Source organism: Meriones unguiculatus, chromosome 15 (assembly GCF_030254825.1).
Source record: "Meriones unguiculatus strain TT.TT164.6M chromosome 15, Bangor_MerUng_6.1, whole genome shotgun sequence".
NCBI classification, from domain to species: domain Eukaryota; kingdom Metazoa; phylum Chordata; class Mammalia; order Rodentia; family Muridae; genus Meriones; species Meriones unguiculatus.
Genome location: NC_083362.1, coordinates 72,185,166 through 72,207,817, shown reverse-complemented (window position 1 = coordinate 72,207,817; position 22,652 = coordinate 72,185,166). Strand labels below are relative to the sequence as shown.

Genomic DNA, 22,652 nt, shown 5'->3' with positions numbered 1-22,652 from the left:
ACATAATTGACCTTTTGATATAAAATGACCACAAGTTAAATTTGCAACCCAAGTCACAGACAAACTAACCCGTCTTCAGATCTTGAACTGAACTCTGCTAGGGGTTACTAGGCTTCTGACTCTTGTTTTTCCTTGTGTAAGAGGAAGCAGCAGCGACAGTGCTCACCTCTGGGATGCTTCTTCCTTGGCCATGACTGGCCCTATCTACCTTAGAACAAAGGGACGCAGAGGACTCCAGCACAGGTAGCAGCTCGGAGTCGTCTATCCAGCAGCATTTCCATAATCTTTCCAGCCACTGTTTCTATTCCTGGAGGTGAGGGTGATGCAGCATGGAGGCATTTGGGGTCTCCTGCTTCTGTATACCAACTACAGGCAACCACTTAGTAACAAAGGCCTGTATCAGGGCCATTCTCAAGATTCAGTTTTTTCCCAAAGCTGATCCTTTCAGGCCACCAGGTGGAGCCCAACAGTCACACAAAAGGGAGCCCCCTCCTCAGCCTGATTTGATTTTTTGGTTTGTTTGTTTTCGTTTTGTGGCTTTCTGTTCTGTTTTGTTTTGTTGGCTCTTACCCAAGTACAATGATGACTCAACAAAGGACTTATAAAATCTCACTGCTTCATATAAATCGGCCACTCCCTTAGAAGATTATTTAAATTAAAAAAATGTGCTGTTGGAAAAGTGAAATACTCATTTTGTACAGGGGGTGACTACAGAAAGTTGTTTTTCTGTTTACTAGTCTTGTAAACAATGCCTCCATAGCATTACTTTCTCTCTTTGCCTTTATAGAGAGGCCTGGTCACCATGTTCTGCTACAATTAAACAAGCCACATAAAATAATGTTAGGCACTTCATCAACTTATATCTATCCCCTAAAGTAGTTCAATATCTTCAAAACCAAATAGAAGCCTGACGTAGTGACTCAGGGCTTTGATTCCAGCTCTCAGAAGGCAGAGGCAGGTGGATCCCTTTGAGTTTGAGGCCAGCTGGTCTATACAGCATGTTTGACTATCAGAGGACTGGCCCTTTCAGTGCAAAGCTAGGAGATAAAGATATTTAAGCCGACCCTACTCAACCCTCTTGTCCACCACACACCACAGCAATCGGAACTTCTCTCCTCTTTGGTTGCTTCCATGTTGTATAGCCATTGGCTTCAGTGGACTTTGCTACCCTCACTGAAACCAGCAATACTGCAACTTACTCTCTATGTCATTCCAATAGCCTTGAGTTAGCCCCAGACAGCCCCAAGTTCAACTATAAGTCTCATCTTTGCTAAACCTGACATGACCTATTCAGTTCCCCTCCAAGTCCCAAAATTTGTTAAATAATCTAAGATATATGTCAGTTTGCTCTAGACCAGTTCCTGTACTATATCCTCAGCCTTCAGCATTGCCAGAAACTACCATTTGCTTCTCACAGCAGCTACTGTAAAACTCTCCCATTTCCTTCCAGATTTACCCTTACCTTATTTAAAAAGAAACCACAACATAGCTAGCAGGAAGCGGCCATGAGATCTCTGTGCCCATAAACTCATAGAAGGGATGAGGCTGAGGCAGTCATCTTTGGAGTTTTGGTGGTAGATTTCACAAAGGTCTAAGAAATACTAGCATGACTGCCACTGTGAGAGCTTCAAAAGGGAATGATGATTTAAGAGAGTTGAGGAGTTCCTAAAACTGTAAATCTCATTATATAATTGCAAATCATTCCAGAGAGGAAGGCAATGTGGCTCTTTGGTTATTCTGGACAAGAGTCGACTACTAAATATTAAAAGTACTAAGTATGCTGTGATTTATGACAAAAAGCAGTGGTCCCTAAATGCCTGCAAGGGCTCACTAAGACTACCTTTGGGGTTTTGACAGAATTACAAGCCTAATAATTCATTAAAGGCGGTAAATGTGTTGTAAAGAGAAGTCAAGTGAGACAACTCATGACAATTCCAACATCAGAACAAAAAAATAACTCTGAAGACCATGGGTCTCCAAACTGTAGAGACCTCTGAGCCTCCTTTAAAATGAGGTGCCAAAGTACACAGGGGATGCCAGAGAGACAACTAGAGCACATGGGAGCCAAGACCAATGGCTTCCTTATGGATCCTCCCAAAGTCACTGAAGTCACATATTCTATAAATGTTCATGTTCTTTTTAATCCTTTTGTTAAATATCGGTACCTCCTAACACTGACATCCTCCACCTGATGAGTATACTTGTCATATGCTGTTACCAAACACTGATCTTGACATCACAAGACTTTAGATGTTATTATTCTCCATTCAAATTCAACTCCTAGTCAACCTAGCTACAGACCTGAGGGTCCCTTCATTTCTACTTAGTCATCTGACCATCTTTATCCTAAGGTATCTTTGATCAAAATGAGCTCACAGCCAAGTAAAATATCAAATAAGCAACTACAGTCCAAACAGTATCTGAGCTTTGGTAGCTAAATTATTAGAAACTATGAGAATACCCAGAAGGAGGCCTAGGAGTCAGGTAAGGCTTTTGGTGTGGCTGAGTTGAATTTAAAAGCTGAATGTTTCAGCAAGAGTTGAGAGTCACTGCTAGGAAGTACAGTGTGCAAAACCTTGGTGCCATGAGCAGACACAGTCATCTAAGGAAAGAGCAGAGAACAAGGGATCAGTGAAGGCAATGGTGGAAGCAAGGTTGCTCTCAGTACACTGTAGTTATCCACCAGCAGCATCTACCCTCTCACCCACGTCTGAGGTCTGGAAGTTCATCTGAGATTCATCTACCTTTTCCTTCATGCAGAATTGACCTTCTTTGTTTTTCCCCAAATCTTTTCATTCCTCTTGTCTCCTGAACAGCTCTCCTGTTTCAGGTTCTCCCATGCCCTCTGGCTTCTCAAACAGCCTGTAATAGCTCTAGCTGTTCCTCATGTGCCTTTCTATCTACTCAAGACTCTCAGTCTGGAAGGTCTATTAGCTAAGAGTTTTCTGTCTTACAGAAAATGATTCTAGATCTCCCCTTTTGTCTAGCCCCTCCAAACTCTCATAAAATAATTTTCTTTCTGTGGACAAACTTAAACATTCTGTTTTGGACTACAGTGGGAGCTCAAAAAGACAGGACATTCACTTCTTCTGATTTCTTCATGCTCCCTCCCAGAAAGATAGGTTCACAATGCTGTACACGGGGCAAATGGCCATGGAAGCCTAGATCCCACATCCACTTCAAGCTACTACCTAGAAAAATATCTGACACAAACTTGGTCAATGCAATTATCTGCCCCATGAATTCTGTCTTGTGATCCAGACTTGAGTATATATCTCATAGATTGGCGGTGTATGCTGCTGTGCAGGTGGTGCAGAGGAGACTGGCTCACAAGCAGAAGGGCGAAGGTCTTATCAGGGTGCTTGAGAGAAAGACAATACATTTTCTGCCTTGTTAGTTATGAGTTTTTCATAATTCTTCCTCCTGTTTCATGCCCTGGGTTTTAGGAGAACCACCAGTTTCTTACAGTAATCTCCACTTGATTTAGTGTAGGTGGGATTCCATTTCTTAGAATCTTTGTTATATATATTGAAGTCTTCTATTAGTCATAGTTTCCAGAACTGATCTAGCTTGTTCACCAGAGCTTCCCGCATGGTACAGCACTTTATATATACTTAAGGCTGTCTGCTGAACTAAACTTATCCACCAAAGAGAAACCGAACTTTGGACTTGAATAATTGGTAACCATTTCATGGGCAAAAGAAGCTCAAGACTGGCAGGGAAAAGTGCAGGCACAGGGAAGTCATTCAGGAGGAAGCCACCTTAGCTCATTTGTTCTGTAGGCATTGTTTGCGTGGCAGCTGACCATCTTACCCCATCCACGGCAACTGCCCCATGCTCCTTTGTCACAGCCTGGCAAAGATGAGGGGGAAACCTAGGCCACTGCAGCACATCATGTGCAGACTGGAAAACAGTGACCTCAGTTCCTAAAGATCAGTAACTGATAGCCAGAACAAAACGGCAGGGGACCACCAACAGCTCAACAGCTGCAGCCTCACCCTCCAGGCAACAGACGCCATCTGAGAACTTCATTACGGAAAGCTCTCGGGCTTTATTTCTTAAGTAAATTTTATCTTTTCACAAAGAATGTTGAAGGCTTGGTTTAGGAAATATGATTTGAATGCCTATATTACAAATGTAGACAAATCATAATTTTTCATCTAAATAGGACTATATTCAAGTTCACTTTGAAAGTTACATAACACATGATTATCATTTTAGAATATTCTTTCTTTAGAACCAGTGAATACACTCGCTGTTTCCAAGGCCTAAGTCCCTTTGTGGCTGCTGCAGCCGAACTTAACTCCAGCCAAGGGCTCCTGATGAGATAAGGGCTCAACATGGAGACTATATAAGGTCCTTCAGAAACTCACACTAGGAAGACTTCCTGACTACACCCTTAGACTTGAATACTCAGGAAATGGTCCAATCAAGCTTACATAATGTGATATGGTAGAAAGGCAGATAAAAGACAGCTGGATTTCCTGCTTTGACATGGCAGTCTTCTCTTGTCACTGCCCAACAGAGTGTGGCAACACAATCAACAGAGGCAGGTGGCACAACCATCATCAGGCGCTTTGATTTGATAGTGAGAAACTGGCGAGCCTCTCAGAAGGGCTAGTTAAAGCTCAAAAGGCTGATGTCACTCTTTGACAATGAGTTAAGCTTTAAAAATGATGGCACTATAACCACATACTTGAGAGCAGAAAAGAAAGCACAATGGTTCCTAAGTGGCTCAGAGACCATCACTCCAGTCTTCACATAACTGGAGAAAAGCATGGGGTCAGGTTTCCAAAACTGCCATCAGTAAGATAGATAGATGACAGCTAGATGATAGATAGATAGATAGATAGATAGATAGATAGATAGATAGATAGATGATAAATAGATGATAGATAGACAGACAGACAGACAGACAGATAGATAGATAGGTTTGTTTGTTGAGACAGGGTCTCATTATATAGCCCTGGCTGGCCTAAAACCCTGTATGTATCCCAGGATGGCCTTGAACTCAGAGATCCACCCACCTCAGTTTTCTCATTGCTGATTTTAAAGGTGTGGGCCACCATCCTGGGCCTACTACATAGATTTTACTTAGTTTAACTGACTAAGCATTAAGAATGCACACATAGGATAAATCTAATAAAAGCACCAAAGGTAGCCGTGGCCAGTGGTCATTCATTCAGCATTGGGTCTGATAAGCATAGAGCATCCCCAGGAAGGTCTTAGAAAAATTGGATGAGCACTAAACTGGACTACAGGTAAGTGTCCAAACAGACGCCTCTATATTTATGTTTATATTTATGTTTCATTTCCTATGGTACAAAACAAGACACCATTATAAAGGGTCAAAATATAGCTAACACAATATTCTCTTTTAAAATGAGTACTAGCTATAAGAAAAAATAGATATAGCATTTATGAGACAGCTAGGTCCAGCAGATTCTTCAAACAAACTAAAATAATAATCCTTGATAGTCTAAGGACCATGACCTATATTAAACATACATGTTTAAGTTACAGTGATTTTTGACAGCTTCTCTATAGTGGGATTAATTCTGTCTGCAATGCCACATATAAAATCTTTGTCATTACTTAAACTGAAGGTCACCATGAACAAGCCCAACACTCAAACATGTTTTCATGCTCATATGAAATCAAAGCCAGGGATCTTGTGACTATGGTGGTTCTTCTCATATTTTAACATGAGGTCTGAAATTAGAAGACTGACAGTTTAGTACAAGAATGTATCTGTACAATATACAGGTCCCAGTGGTATTTATGACGCAGCAGGAAGAGGTTCAGAGTAGATTTGTATTTTATGCTGAAAACAGTGGTGTTTGCCTGGTAACGCAAGCAGTCTACAGGTGACCCAAGGGCAATGTCTAAAAGATCAGGGCCAAACTGCACCAGTATCAAGGCTTTAATAAAGAAGTAAGACCTAATGTACATAAGAAGCTCAGCTAAAGCCCACCCTCACCAACTTTTTCCTGTGCCCTGCAGTTTCTGCCAGAGATCACCTACCCCAGGGCAAAATTACAGTCCTCCTTCCAGTCTACGATGCGGCAGATGAACAGCGTATTGGCATAATCTTTAGGTCGAGTCATGAAGTCCTGGGGACAGTCCTTGAGAGGTACGTAAATTCTAGGCACTCGGTGGTCTGAAGGAGAAAACAGGGCGTATTTCCTGAACAGGTCACTGTTCTTATCAGCCAAGAGTTTGAGGATGCCGGTGGCTGCTCGGGAATGCTTTTTCTCCAAGATGTAAACCACCTGAAAACACCAAAGACAAAATGACTATTTCTCTATATGAGTATGAGTCAGAAAGTCAGCAGGACATTATCTGATGAGCTCGCTGGACCCAACTGCTTTAGGAAGTCACCATGAAGTAGTTCTCTGTGATGCTCTGTAACTAAGTGATCTATATGTAAGTTGCAACAACTTAAGTATTCAGAAAAGGGAAACAACTTTGGAATAGACGGGTAAGTTAGATGGAAATACTTTTGATAACCAGGCCCTTTATCTTATAAAGATGAGCGCAGCCCTGCAGGAATGGACAGATCCACATGTCGGCTCCAATTATACTCCCCCACACAATCCGTACCAGGGCTTCCCAAGAACAAAACAGTAATTGCTTTCTTTAAAAATATCGTTAAATATAAAAACTACTGTTCTCAATTGGGATATAACTTCGATTTCTTTGCTGACATCTGTTTTCTCAAATGTGTCCAGGGAATGTGCAATGTTTGTTGAGGTTCTTTATAATAGCTCTTCCAGTATCTTGGTGCTGACGTCAACTGAACATCTTTTCTCATTTAATATAATTATGAAACATTATCAAAAGAGAGAAGAAGAGATAAATATGATTGAAGGATGGCATGAAATTGAAGTTCCATGGACAGAGGCCAGCTTTAACGACAGCTTTAACAGGACTGTGGCTCAGTGCAGTCAGAGTTTGATTTGACAAGACAAGCAAAAAGTCTAACTTTTATTTAAACATTCCTTGTTTGTTTACTATAAACTATAAATTAAAAAATTTAAATACTGCACAGGTGAGACAGAACATATATAGCTTTGTCACGTGTGTAATGCACAGTCATGTATAAATACATATGTGTGTGTTCTATACAATACACAGCTGATACAGAGTGGTAATCTAGACATCCCTCATGCCAAAAACATAGGAGGCAACTAAAGAACTGTGAAAAGAGGAAGGCAAACTGGACCCAGTCCCCTAGGCTGCTCACTCAATTTAGCCACTCCCACCTGGCGTATGTTAACATAGTTATCCCCAAGAATGCCTCGTGAGATGAAGCTCCATACAACACCATGAGCAACAGCAGGACACACACAGCATAACAACTTATAAACTCCTCCTGTGACAGGCAGAAGAGTTAGTCTCAGCAAGATGGTTGAACTGTGGCCTGGAGTAAATACTGACGATGTCTCTGGTACAGGAAGTCTCATACCATGGTTTTGTTTTTTCTCTTGTCCTTGTAGCACATGTGTCACCAAGAGCAAAAGTCAACTATATTTGGTCCTATGCCTGTAGAAGCTACTAGCATCCCAAATCAAGCAAGTAAATGCATATTCATATGTTTAAAGTCACTATTTGCAGAGGATATGAGAGTATACATGAGTGACTCCAAAAACTCTACCAAGGAACTCCTCTAGCTGATAAACACCTTCAGCAAAGTGTCTGGATACAAAATTAACTCAAAAAAAAAAAAAAAAATCAGTGGCCCTCCTGTATACAAAAGACAAATGGGCTGAGAAAGAAATTAGGGAAACAACACCCTTCACAGTCGCCACAAAGGACATAATGTACCTTAGTGGAACTCTAACCAAGCAAGTCAAAAACTTGTATGAAAAAAACTTCCAGTCTCTGAAGAAAAAAATAGAAGAAGATATCAGAAAATAGAAAGATCTCCCGCGCTCATGGCCTAGCAGGATTAACATAGTAAAAATGGCCATCTTTCCAAAAGCAATCTATAGAGTCAGTGCAATTCCCATCAAATTACCAACACAATTCTTTACAGACCTTGAAAGAATAATAATCAGCTTCATAAAATTACAAAAATCCTATTCACTTTCCCTAACTTACAGCTTCAATTAACTTTCTGATTAACTGAGCAACCATAGTTCTGATGAGGGACCCAAGTGACAGGTTAGAGAAAATCTGTGGAGAATGACCTTTGCTGACTTCTGGAGTGACTTCTCTGACAAGGCTCTTGTGTCCTGTGACGTGGGGGTGTCCTCGTCTTTCATAACTGGAGCACTAGAATCTTCTTTTCCTAAGTCAGAGAGAAAAAAAGAAGAGGGACTACTTAGCTGTGTCCACTGGGCACACAAGAGATCTTTAAATTCACCTTGGAAAGGATAACAGAGGTCAAGTACTCCACAACATCAGCTGGGCGCTTCACATAAGACCAATCAAGCTATATCTGCGCTTGTGCTGAGCACCTGCTCTTAGCAGGCTACATATGATCTACCTACCATTAGTAACATACAAAACATAATACATGTAGAGAGCATTAAAATGAAATTTCTCAAGTCAAAATGCCAAAAAGTAAAAGGTATAGATAGGCTTGTTACACATGACTTCAGTACACAACAAAGAATGAAAGTGAAAGGCAAGTTTATCATGTATGAAATAAATAAAATTAATATAACCATTTACTTCTTTTTTTAACTGGGCATTCTTACACAGTGCAGGTGAGGAGTTACTCACAAGAATATGAGTGACCCCGAAACAATCCCACCATCATAAGGTTCTACCCTATCATGGATGGCAACCTCATAGAAGCTGTATCACAGAGTCCCTAAACATTAACAAAGTACCAGCCATAATGAGAAAAATAATAAAATATAAATTGTATTCATTGAATGATTGAATGAAGGAATGAATGACCCAACCTAACTGATTTTCTTGTATTTTATTCTTCTTGTTTTTGTTTTTCTTTTTGTCTTTTTCAAGACAAGGTTTCTCTGTATAACTGAGTCCTGGCTGTCCTGGACTCACTTTGTGGATCAGGCTGGCCTCAAACCCACAGAGATCTGCCTGACTCTGACTCCTGAGTGCTGGGATTAAAAGGAGTGCACAACTACGCCTGGCTAGATTTCCATTCTTATTGACAAGAGTTGTTGCTGTAACTGAGCAGTTGGTAAAATGCCTAAAGCCCGAGATTCAATCCTCAATACTATCAAAAAGGAAATGGATTCTCAGTGGCATCAGAAGAAGAACGAAATATTTAAAGTTTTCCAATGCTAAATTTCTACCCCAGAGACTGAAATCACATCTCTCCATGGAAGTAGTGTCAGGCTGAGTACCAGAAGCATTTCATTAAAAACACCCATGAGCAACAAACAAACAAAAAAACACCCATGAGCAAAAACAGCAAATTAGACTTTTTGAAATTTTATTTTTTTATTTTCACTTGCTACATTATATTTTTACTGTAAAACATTCCTCCTTAGCTATGTCAGAGTTTCTGATTAAAAGAGATCCATAATCAATTCACATAGCACCTGCTCTAAGAAGCTGTTTGAGACCTGCACTTATTTAGACATTTCTAAAGTCCAAATAAATGCATGAGTCCTCCTCACGATTGGATGCCTCTTCTGGAGGAGCTCTGGAACCACTGCTATGGTCTCAAACTCAGAACGCTGAAATCCATGCATAGCGCTACCAAAAGAAGAATTTTCAGTCTTCTAAAAAGGAAAAACAAACTCTCCCATGATAAATGACCTCTCTATCAATTAAAAAAAAAAAAGTGACCACCCAAGATTGTCTTTTATCTTAGATCAATAACTCAGAATGTGAAAAAAAAAGAAAATGGAAAAAGATGCTTTCAGAACATTTTATTAAATAATCTGAAAGAAAACACACACTCACAGTATTGACTTCTTTTGTTACATAACAATATCTTGTCAGTGTTTTCTATAGATTACACAATTCATTAAAAACAAGAAGATAAAATTATAACTGCACATTATTAAGATATCTGATATTTAAGGGTTTGAACTTTAAAAGTTAGCAATCAATCAAAATGGTAAAAAATAAATAAATAAACTGGTTCTCTTTTCTTTCATTGTCTTATCTGTTTTCTTAGTAAGTGGCTGAGGCTGACCTTGAACTTGTGATATTCCTACCTCAGCCTCCTGCAAGCTGGGATTAAAGGCATGTGTAACCATACTTAGCTGAAACCAGCTTTTCCATGACAGCCCAAGCCCAGGGCAAACCTCTTTCTGGGATGGCCATCTTAAGGTGACTATCTCTTTCAGGTTCCATGCTGACAACAGCAAGTCTGACATTCCAGAGGTTATACCAGCTTCTAGCTAAAATGAAAGGCCAACAATGGAAGTAGGCCCAGGCATGATTTCCTTCAAGCATACATAAAACATGACGTTTCCAGGTTTTCTATTCAAAAAGTCATCCTGGGAAAAATAGGGCTTTTTTCAAAGTGACATTCAAATAATCTCCATGGAAGTTTACAGTGGTGCAGATGAGAATCACAGATACAAGTCAATGAGTGTAGAGAAAGACAGCACTAAGCTGGAAAAGTGATTCACCCTAACATATTACCAACAACTGGGTCTTACTGAACTGACAGCAAAGTTGACAGTTTAATGAAAAATATTGCATTGTTCAATCCGGAGTCATTAATTAACTCATTTTTAAGACATTATATATTTTTGAGTACTAGGTGTTGAGGATCCAGTTTTCAGTAAGAGAAATATGTTCTAAGCTCTCAGGAAACATATACATGATTGTGGAAATGGTTTTAGTAAGTAACCACTCTGTAAATATAAATGAAAAATTGTGATGAATTCTTAGAAAGAAATACATCCCTAAAGAGGAACAGGAAAGGAAATACAGTTTAGGAGCTAAGAAAAGGCTTAAGAAGAAATGATATTTACATCAAGACAAAAGGACGGTGTGGGCAGGAGTAGCAAGGGGTGTGAGGGATGGCAAATGAAGAAGAGGTGCAAGCAGGAAGTTCTTTATATATGATCCTGACTACAGTCAAGGACCAGAAAGGGAACCAGAAAGCAGAGGCAAGAATGGGTTATGTAACAGATGAGAATGAGGAACAACAGGAAAACCAGGTGGGGCTTCCTTGCAGGATTCACAAATCCAGAATTTAAGCCGAGAAACAATTGTAATCAGTTTTGTGCAAGGGGCATGGCCGCCGGCAAGATCAGAGCAGATTGAGAATATGTGAAGAGAGCACCGTCAGAGTTTAGGCAGGAGGACACAGCTATGGTACAGGCAGAAGAGGACTAAGACATGGTTTGCAGTTGAACTGACTGACTAGTGGCAGTTTTATATGAGAGTTTAAGGGTTACTGCATATGATCAGCGAAGGGTTAGTCCCGGCTTTATGGCCATGGCAGCTACATTGGTGGAGGCAACACTTAAAGTTTAGAGAGGAGTTGAAATCTAGACTTCTAATTTGGAGCTGGCCATCCATCCTGGCCACACCTCTGAGGCCCTTAAGGGATGATGCTGAATAATCAGCTCAACACAGAAGTCCACAATTCAAAAGGGACAGATAGACTGTGGCTTTAAATACAGTTTGCATGCTGTGTACTTCTGTACTTGGAACTTTCAGTCCACCATGTAGAGCAGAGGTTCAACACAGACCTATAACTATTCAATTCACTGCTCCACGCTGCTGTGCACAAGCAAGGGCAAATGGAATGCCACTGCTGAGGAAGCAGAAAAGGTCTAGTAAGACATTTACAGCAGTAACCAAAGGTTCGAGACAGTGCTGGGTGGGAAAGTGCTGCCATAGGAGAAAGAGCATGGCTGGGACAGAGGTGGGACAAGCGCCAAGGCAGAGACTCTCGTTACCGCCCAATTCTAGTCTCTTCTTTCCTAATCATAAAAGCTCCGAGTATCTATCAGCAGGGAAGCTTGGTTAAAAGACCATGTTCTTTATGGATTTTTGCAACTATGCGTGGCTGACAGTTTTGGCCATAGATTTAACCAGTAACATCTAGGCAAAGTACTACTAGTATCTTTCAGAAAGTTTCCTTACAGTTCAGAGACCCAGCTTTCTCTTCTCCCATATCTACTGGTGGGAATACGGGAGGTATCAATTGCACCTTGAGCATTCGCCTTGGTTTTGGAAGCCACATGACCTGCAGAAGAGCAGGACAGGAGGAGGCATGTGAGGCCACCCTGCAAGCCACTGCCTGCCCACATCTGGTCTTCTTTAACATGAGAGAAATAAACTTCTTTTCACTTAAGCCATCACTATTTTAGGATTCACAGCTATTCTCAGCAGAACATATTTCCTAACATACAGGTTCAGACAAAGAGAGTGACAAGCTCAGGCACTATACCATAAAGCATCTGAGAAGCCAGAGCTGCTTCTCTCTTGAGAGTTACACAGCACTAGGATTATGAAGCTGGTAGTGCTCTAGAGCTGACAGAGAAGAGGAGCAAGAGAGCTTTGAAAGCTGCAGTTATAGTCCATGGGAGACACAGCAAAGCCTGAATTAAAAGAGTGGCAGTGATGGCAAGCAGAGGTAACATTCCTGAGAGGGGAGGGGGCTGAGGAAGAGGAGGCTGCCAAGTACATCTTCACCACTAGGAATGGCTGGGTCTGAAAGAATAGAAAGTGGGTTTGTATTAAAAACGCTTTTGGTGGACTCCCAGAAACACTCAGAAGAGCAATAAAACACTAGAATGGACCATGACCACTGGGCAGAGCTGCTAGTGGTTCTCAACAAGGAAGAGTGTGGCCTCCACAGTGCTCAGTTTGCCATACTGAGGACAGAGCTGCCAACTCTGATGTCCTTTCTGTCTCCAACAATTCTAGAAACCAGGGGTTACCAAAAGTACTTATTTAAAAGATAATTTTATTTTGATTACTTAGCTAAGTATTTCTTAGGTTCTTTGTATGTGCATATGTGTACAGTCCATGGTGGGCTTGGAGAGGTCAGAGGACAACTTGAAAGAGTAGTCCTCTCTTTCTACCAAGTGAATACCAGCAATCAGACTCAGATCTTTGGCCTTACTGGCAAGCATCGTCCCCTGCTGAGCCATCTCACAGCCCTAAAGGAGAATTTTTTTTCAAAACTAAGTACACAACTAATATAAACAATTTTTCAAAACTCCCTGAGGAATACTATGGAAACAAAGTCAAGTAAAATTCTAAACTCTTTCTATAGATGATCTGAAATTCTATTTAAAAAGTTTGAAAGTTCCACTTTACTGGAGTTAGCACCACCTGTATACAAGGAAATTAAAACTCAGCCTTCTCTAAGTAAGAAAAACTATTCTGATTGGCCGTTTCCTATAAAAATAATAGGCCAACAAGCCTAATGATTCTTAACACTTTATAAGCATGCCAAGCGGTTTTCAGGGCTGGTAGAACACTTGTCTAGCATACATGAGGTCCTAGATTTAATACCCAGTACCACAAATAATTAATAAAATAATAAATTAAAAGGGTATTTAGAGACTGGAGAGATGGCTCAGTGGTTAAAGGCACTTGCTGCTCTTGCAGAGGACCCAAGTTTGGTTCCCAGTCTTCAATGGTAGCTAAAAATATCTCTAACTCCAGTTCCAGGAGCTCTAGCACCACCTTCTGGCCCCTGTAGGCACCTGGCACGCATATGGAAGGCATACAGATACAAGCAAAACTCACATATATTAAAAAATAAAACAAAAAACAAGGCTAAGGCCTTTAAAAGTAAAGGAGGGGTGTTAATCTATCAGATTAAAGGATCAGTACACTCATGTGGCAAATGAAAGCCCAGTCTATTCTGAACAAAAGACAATAAAAATGTGTGATTTCCAAAATTTGTAATTAAAGATATGCTCCCTGCAGATTCTCAAAATTAACTAGGAAACTTTTCCTCAGGATCCCCTCCTCCCAGTGAAATATACAGATGACAACATGGTCCTCACAGGAACTATGAATAAATGTTTCATCTGCTAAAGGCTTGTGGGGCATAATGAGCTGGTGATGATGCTAGTACTCAGTCATGCAAGGACTGAAGGCTCAGAAGAGACAGGCCTGGTGCAGCAAATCCCAGCCCACGCAAGTCTCTTGCTCTTCTATCGAGCTAGAGGAACCAGCATGCTCCTTTCCCTGCATGGTCACCGTACACACAGCACAGCTTCCTACTACGGGCAGACGGCACTCTTAATCCAGACTCACCAGGAAACTAGAGTCATGAAAGCAAGGCCAGAAGATGACATTATGCAGGCATTGCCCGTGGTCACCTACTCTCCATACAAGCAAGATCAGAGTAAGGCAAAAAGGCCACAAAAAGCTCAATCAAGGTACCGTTTCTTCACTAAAAGACCTACGGAATGTCAGGCCTTACTGTCTTCCTCCCTGGGGAGCATCTAGGTTAGAAGGCAAACAAAGCTGTAACAAGTGTTGGAAGTAAATGGATTGGTAATTACTGCAAGCAGTGTGCTCTGCGGTAATATGATAGGAACTGAGTTGACAGAGTAGCTAACCTCAGAGCTCAAGTAGGAAAGCTGAGTAGGAGCTGGCTAGACCTTGGGAGGAATTACAGAAGGGAGAAAAATATGAGTAAAGGCACCTAATCAAGGATAAACTGGACAGAGAACGGCTTTGTGTATCTAACTGAGTGTAAGGGCAAGATCAGGGAAGGCTTTATATGACACTCCAAGAGTTTTATTTTATACCTGAGAAATGGAAAGTCATTGAAATTTTGAAGTTAACATGATCTGAATTACATTACATAAAAAGTCAATGGCAGAAAGTTTGTGAAAGCCAGATGATCATGGAGTTTGCTGTGAGATTGTGTCTTCTAGTAATACACCCATGAAGTCTCACCAACATGAGTGCCCAAATGTGACCTGAACAAGAACAACAAGGGACTTTCCAAAGGGGATCCAGAAAGCCCACAAGGCCGTAACCTTACATAACGGGCAACTGAAGAAAGCAGGAGCAGGAGAGGTGGTCTCCCCGGGAAGAGCATACCAATGGGTGGTCCAGGAATGCCAAACATTCAGCCCTTAAAACATGCATACAAGGAACACTATATAGACCGAACAGGTTATATTTAGGAGTACATGGGTATGTAAGCATATGCAAGCAATAGCAATTAGTGAAAACAAAGAGGCCATAAATTTGAAAGGGAGCTGAAAGAGGAAGATGGGAACACTTGGAGGGAGGAAAGGAAAGGGAAGGGAGAAGTACTGTAATTATATTATAATCTTGTTCTTGTTTGTTTTATTGTTTAGCATTTTTGTTTTTGTTTTTCAAGACAGGGTTTCTCTGTGTAGTCCTGGCTATCATGGAACTCACTCTATAGACCAGGCTGGCCCAAAATTCACAGAGATCTGCCTGCTTCTGCCTCCCGAATGCTGGGACTAAAGATGTGTACCACTACCAACCAGCTTATAATCTTAAAAAAAAAAAAAAAAAAAAAAAAAAACTAATGGTCAACCTAGCTTCTTTTAAGATTTTCTCTTTGCATTTGATTTTTATCCCGCTTTCACCTTATCCAAATTAGGATATTTAAAAATACATTATTTACTTGCAATCAGTGATCTTAAGTCTGTGGTCTGGTATTTCACCTGTTTCAGAATATTAATGCCAATTTCTCAAAGCCACTTGCTTTTCTTTTTGACTCACTTCCTGCTAGGATTCAAACTAAGCTTTAATCACATCACTGCACACTTTAGTTTTCCATTTTTCTCTGTGAAGTACTATCTGAATAACTTCTTACCATCTTCCAATGTATTAAAATGTATTAACTCCTTATTCAATTTGCAATTAGCTCTATCAACTTTTTCCTCTTCAAACTAAATAAGTGATAATTTCAGTACCTAATAATATATATATATATATATATATATATATATATATATATATATATATATATATAAATTTTATGGTTGATTTAGGTGCATGTACGGTCTGTTCAACACATGCAGGCAAAGGTCGGAGAGGGTGTTGGATCCTCCAGGACTTTAGCTGCAAGTGCCCATGAGCTGCTGCATAGGCGCAGGGAATTGAACCCGAGTCCTTCAAAGAGCAACAAGTACTCTTAAGCACAAAGCCATTTCTCTAGTCCCTATAATATTTTTTAAAGGGACTTGTTGTCTGTGGTTTCTTACTGGTTTTAACTCTAGGGCTCTGCTTCAGTGCCTGGATATATTTATGTGTTGATCACTGAATAACTGGAGGCCTATGCTCAAGAAACCTTTCTTTTAAAAGAATTTCCACCTGATTTTGCCAGATAGCCAGAGGCAGTGCCAGCCTTTAAACTAGCTCAAGAGAGTGTAGATCCCTTGCTTGCCCCAGTCAGTCAGCTTGACCTCAAGCTACAGATCCTTATGGGATGCCTGTTCCAGGTCTACCCTGATGGTGTAGTCTGAAGTTTTCATCTCCACAACCACTAATCAGACCTGCAATGTCCTGTGGACTCTTGAAAAAACATTTTCAGATTGATTGTATTTACTGTATATGAGTGCTTCACCTGAATGTGCTGTAAGTGTATCATGTAGGAATGGTGCCTGCAGATGTTAGAAGAGGGCATAAGATCCAGAACTCCAATTCTATGGCGCTCTGGACGGCTGTGAGCCACCATGTGGTGCTGGGAACTAAACCCAGGTCCTCTGCAAGAGCAACAAATGCTCTTAACCACTGAGCAGCCCCAAGAATTTTTTCTCAAATCATTACAGAAAGGTGGTTTTAAAGGTTAAGTAAATATACAAGACATTAAGCACACAGAGAGAAATCCCTCCATGAAGTGAACAGGGTACCTGGGAAAGCCCAAATAGTACCTCCTTCAGGACTGGGGTTTTATAAATTCTTTGAAGGGTCTTCCTCCCCTAACTTAGGTTTGGTTCCTTTTAAGAAAGGCAGTAGGATAGCTAGTTGGCCTCCACTGTTGTACAAATACATCCTGATCTGGCCTTAAATTTGTTAAGCCATCCCATCAGATATTTAAAAATTAAAGCATTTCTAATTATTTCTATGGGAAGGTGTGTTTGAATAAAAATATCACCATCATTGCTAGAAGATAGTACACAGAATATGTAATTTAGAAACATTTTTTTAGTTGATAGTGTAGATAGAGAACAATATTAAAAGAATGGCAGTGACAACCCAGAAGCAGAAAGACACACATGGTATATGCTCACTTGCAAGTGAATATGAGATGCATAATACATGATAAACATAATAAACTCTATAGTCCTAAAGAAGCTAAACAACAAGGAGAACCCTAGGGAAGATGTTCAATCCTCATTCAGAAGGGTAAACAGGATAGATATCAAAAGTGGGAGAAGACAGGGAACAGGACAAGAGCCTACCATAGAGGGCCTCTGAAAGACTCTACCCACCAGGGTATCAAAGAGCATGTGGAGACTCATAGCCAAACTTTGGGCAGAGTGCAGGGAATCTTATGGAAGAAGGCAGAGATAGAAGACCTAGAGGGGACAGGAGCTCCACAAGGAGACCAACAGAGTGGGGGGGGGACAACAACCTGGGCCCAGAGGGTCCTATGGAGACCAATACTCCAACCAAGGGCCATGTATGTTGAGAGGAACTAGACCCCCTGCTCAGATATAGCCCATAGGCAGCTCAGTCTTCAAGTGGGTTTCCCTAGTAAGGGAACAGGGGCTGTCTCTGACATGAACTCAGTGGCTAGGCTTTGATCATCTCCTTTCCAGGCCACAGAGTAAGAGGATGCAGCCAGTCCTGATGAGACCTAATAGGCTAGGGTCAGATAGAAGGGGAGGAAGACCTCCGCCATCAGTGGACTAGGTGGGACATAGGGGGAGAAGAGGGAGGTTGAGTGGGATTGGGAGGAGATGTAGGAGGAGACTACAGCTGGGATACAATGCAAATAAATCATGATAGATAGATAGATAGATAGATAGATAGATAGATAGATAGATAGATACATACATACATACATACATACATACATACATACATACATACATGGATGGATGGATGGATGGATGGATGGATGGATGGATGGATGAGTGGTAGTGACAATCTTCACAAGAAACACAGTGGGCTTTCCTTGTGGCACTGCCCAATGTCCCATTAAGACAAAAGCACAAAGGATAGAAAGAAGCAGGCACTTTCATGAAAAAGCATGCTCAACAATCTGGCTATAGTAACAAGTTCACAGGTAACCCTGGTGAGACAAATTTTAATGAATAAAACAAAGAAAATCCAGGGTGCTGTGCCTGGGAAATCAAGTGTGATGTGGACTATGAGGATGAGGGTGTGGAATGGGCTCAGGAAGTCTAGCTATGAGGAGGAAGAATAATACGGGGTGGTGGCTTTACAGGGAGAGAGAAATTGCCACAGTTTTGAATATTTTATTTTTTTAAGATAAGAAAGGCTTGGAATGGTTAGCATCTGATGGGAAGAAACGAAGGTGTGGTAGAAGTGAGCACAATTAGGAAAGGGAGGGGTCCCTGAGAAGGAAGGAATAGGATCAGAGCCCAGCAGAAAAGATTATCCTCGGAAAGCCCAAGATTTGTTTGCTCTGCACTGGAACACTACAAGAGGGGATGAGATTACACACGGGCCTTGTCTCCTCTGAAAGATGTGGGCCAACCACATCTGTAAAAAGCACAAGAGAGACCTAGTATATGCAGAGTTCATTATTCGACATGAACAAAACATGAATGAGAACCTGTCCCAAGGCCCGTGCACATAACAAGCATGGTGCTGATCACACTAAACCCAGCAACTAGTAACTCATCGCTGAGCTGAGCTGGCATTGTATTAGATGTCTCACATTGTATTAGATTCAATATTCCCTAGCAGTCCAAGTGAAGTAGACAGGGATTTTATGACAGTTTTAAAATTTGGAGAAACAGAGCTCAAAAACACCAAATAACAGGCTTTCCACAGGATACTGGATAGGAAAGCAAAGGGGCAGGTCAGAATACAAGCTTGACACTGATTAATGCCAGTACCTCCTCTTCTCCCTACCATGCCACAATACCTCCAGAAATGCAGTGGCACTGATGAAAATAAGAATGGAAAAGGAAATCATGCTGTCTGAGATATCTGCCTGGCTAACAAACACTGGAAGAGTCAACTTCATTTTTGGACACTTTCTGAGTTTGAGGTCACAATGGAACAAACATATGCTGATGTTCTCTATCCAAGATGGAAATGCAGTCTATATCCTGTGATAGAGACTTGGAATATAAATTAGGTAACAATGAACCACCTGATGGAAATATATGGGCAGAGACTGGTGAAAGAAAGCCTTAATATATTAAGATAAATAAGTCAGTGAAGGCTGGAGAGGTTAAGAGCACTGGCTGTTTCTTCCAAAGGTCCTAGTTCAATTCCCAGCAACCACATGGTGGCTCATAACCATCTATAGTGAGATCTGGTGCCCTCTTCTGGTGTGCAGGCACACATGCAGACACAATGCTGTATAAATAATAAATAAATAAATATTTTTGAAAAATTATTAAGTGAATGAAAAAGAAGTTAATACTCAGTCAGCAAGAGATTAAAAACTCTGAAGACTATCAATTTCCCTGAACAATATTAATTTGAAAACTGGTCAGAGTTTAGAAAGAGAGGAACTAACATGGCAGGATGCAGCCTCTTTCCTCTTTGCTGACCATGCACAACCCTCAGGTTCCCGGGTTGGGGCAGAGTCCTAGTGTCTCTTTTTGGGGCCCCAACCTGACTCCTTCGCAGGATCATCTAGATGGGTCTTTGCAGTGATTCCAATTCCTAGGAGCTGGCTGCATTAAAATCAACACCCTCCTGCTTTTCTCTGAGTACTCTCTGCTCCAAATCTTTCCTCTGCCCAGGAGAAATGACTTTTAAATTCCTCTCTACTAAAGCTTTAATTGGCTTTTAGCCTCATGGCTCCCCAAAGGCCTAAAATGCAGACATATACACTCGTGTGCTTTCACCCCTAGCTGTCTTTAACTCACCCATTCTACATCTTTCTCAACAGATTAATGATTTCTCCAAGTTTAAGTTGGCTTTCACCTCAGCTTTTCTTAAAGGGACCAGCCATTACATCTTACTGTGATATCAACATTCCAGTACCACAAATGTGTTCACTAAAACCAGATTATTGTTTCTTTACCTGCCTTTTAACAACTAGTAGGTAAACTAACAGGACAAGTAATTAAAAAGGTTAGAAGCTATCTTAGAGAGTTACACAGGGATGGTCCCTGAGCATGGGAAGGTAGAACAGATGAGTTATACCATGTTTGGAGTTCGCAAATCCACAGATACCAAATGATACCATATCTGTCACAAGCCTTTTAAAGTGTATTCACCTTACAGGACATCTTAAATAGGCATAATGGGGACCAGATCACTGCTGGTTGAAAGAAAAGAAATTAAATGCTGCCTCCCCAAAGGCCAGCCCTCTTTTCAATTCATTTACTATGACCTAGAAATAGCGGGGCCACAAAATGATTATTAAAAGGGAACAGGAGCCAGCTAGTTTAAACAGGAATAAATTAGTTTTTAGAGATTATATCATTTCTAAGATCCATCAAGTTCCAGGAAACAGAACAAGGAATCACTCAAAACCAGCTAGTGTTTTAGCTGGTATTATTTGTGTATTTGATGGACAACTGCTTTTCCTTAATAAGATAACTGGCGTTAGCACTGATGAAAATCAGGGCAATGTGAGCAACTGATTAGTTGCAAGAGATTAAAAACTCTGAAGACTATCAATTTCCCTGAACAATATTAATTTGAAAACTGGTCAGAGTTTAGAAAGAGAGGAACTAACATGGCAGGATGCAGCCTCTTTCCTCTTTGCTGACCATGCACAACCCTCAGGTTCCCGGGTTGGATCAGAGTCCTAGTGTCTCTTTTTGGGGCCCCAACCTGACTCCAGATTATATTCCAGATTATAGACACAAGTGTAAGTCACTGATTTGCTACCAATTGGCAAATCTGAAGATTTATAAAATGGATGCAGTGTATCTGCTGAGAAAGAAAGGAGACTCAAGCATTACACAGGACAGAGACTGGTTGGTCCTTCAATTTCACTGAATAGAAGGAAGACGTCTTTTGCAGAACAATGTGCAAAAGAAGACTATTCTGGGAGCTGCAATTGAATTAAAGATGTGCAAAAACAGTCACATGAAGGAAATAAAGAACCAAAGCCAACCATAAAAAATACTAGTAAGAAGTAACTAGGTAGTATAAAAAAGAGTCACAAAAGGGATGATCATACATTTGTTGGAAGAAATAAGTAAAGGCTTAATTGGGAAATTTTTGGTAACGAGGCTTACAATAGCCCAAATCATGTCTGCCCTCTCATTTCATGTCTGTCCTCTCATTGCATGTCCTTATATAATCCCAACCCCCTCAATCATAGGCAGGGCCTGTGACCTATTTCTAAGCAATAGAATAAAGCAAAGATAATGAGATGTTACTTCCATGATTTAGTTAAATGACTGTACCTTCCATCTTGCTAGCTGATTCTCTTATTAAGTCTCCTGAAGCCAGTGATAAAGTAGAAGGACCTATGTAGGAAGCAGCCAAAGGCAGCCTCTAGCATACAACTAGCAAAAGGCTGAGGATCTCAGCCCCAAACCTTCTAGGATCTCACTCTAGTCAACTCCACTGATGCTTAAAACAGATCTTTCTTACAGTTCAGCCTTCAGATGACCCAACAGCTTGACCTAAGCCTTGTGAAGAGCCCAGAAGCAAAGGTCCTAGATGAGCCAAGTTCTGACTCCTACCTTCTAGAACCAAAATAACAGATGCATTGTGCTAAGCTTCCAAGTCTGTGGTGATTTACTGCATGGTAATAGAAAACAAATACACTTCTAAAAAGATAGCTGAGATTGGGAGAACATCTTCATGGGAGTCATCTTCACGGGAAAGGCTAAGACTGGGTAGCTTTCACAGCAGAAAGAGGAAGCATAGACACAGGGCAAAAAATGAGCAGGATGTGTTTGGAGGCCCTGGGGCCTGAGCAGCACACTCAGGTGCACAGGCAGGCAAAGCACCCAACAGGAGGAGGCCTGGTGGGGAAGGGCCATCAGAGACCAAGAATGCTCATCAATGATGCTGTGTGCAGTCTGAGAATCTCTGCAGGAGAGTCATGTGACACTCCTTAGCTCAAGACAGGCTTGAACAAAGTGGTTTGGAAAATCTGACAATGGAAAGCAAAGCTTCATCCTTTTAGTGGAGCTTTCCCCTCCAATACCTCATTTGATTTATGCAAGAACCCATGGAATGGTCAAGGTGTTTATTAGAAAGGATTTTTACGAATAGGGAAAATGGCAAACATGCTTCAGTTCTTATCCTGCACACTGTTGATACATCTTATTAGAAACCATTTTACTGCTAAAGAAGCCAAAAGCAAGACAGACAGACTTGGATCCTGACCCTACTGCACCAATAGGGCCAAGGGAGCACTCAAAGCAGAACTAAAGAGCCAACAGAGCAAGGTGAGCTACAAAGTGGGATAGCTAAAAAGCCCAGCAAGTTAGTCAGATCTAAGCAGTTAGCCCTAAACTGAGGTACAGGACAAACTTCATTGTGAGGCTGTGCTTTCCTTGAGGTGACTAGAGAGTGGGGACTTGGGGTAGAAGGAAAGGGCCAATATGTTCACGAGTTAGCATTATCTGAAAGCCATAAACAGTGTTCAACTACACAGTGCTGAATACAACCTGCCC

At 41.0% G+C, this 22,652-nt stretch overlaps 1 protein-coding gene across 4 annotated transcripts in view; it reads right to left on the bottom strand.

Moving 5' to 3' along the window:
• Nucleotides 1-22,652, bottom strand: part of Dis3l2 (DIS3 like 3'-5' exoribonuclease 2) — a 317,733-nt gene that overhangs the window by 180,217 nt on the left and 114,864 nt on the right. For all 4 annotated transcript variants that reach the window (XM_060368782.1, XM_021657963.2, XM_060368783.1 and 1 more), the window contains 2 exons: nt 8,193-8,293; nt 6,025-6,272 (listed from right to left, as the gene is read on the bottom strand). In XM_060368782.1, the coding sequence (XP_060224765.1) occupies nt 6,025-6,272; nt 8,193-8,293 (349 nt within the window). The remainder of the gene's footprint in view (nt 1-6,024; nt 6,273-8,192; nt 8,294-22,652) is intronic.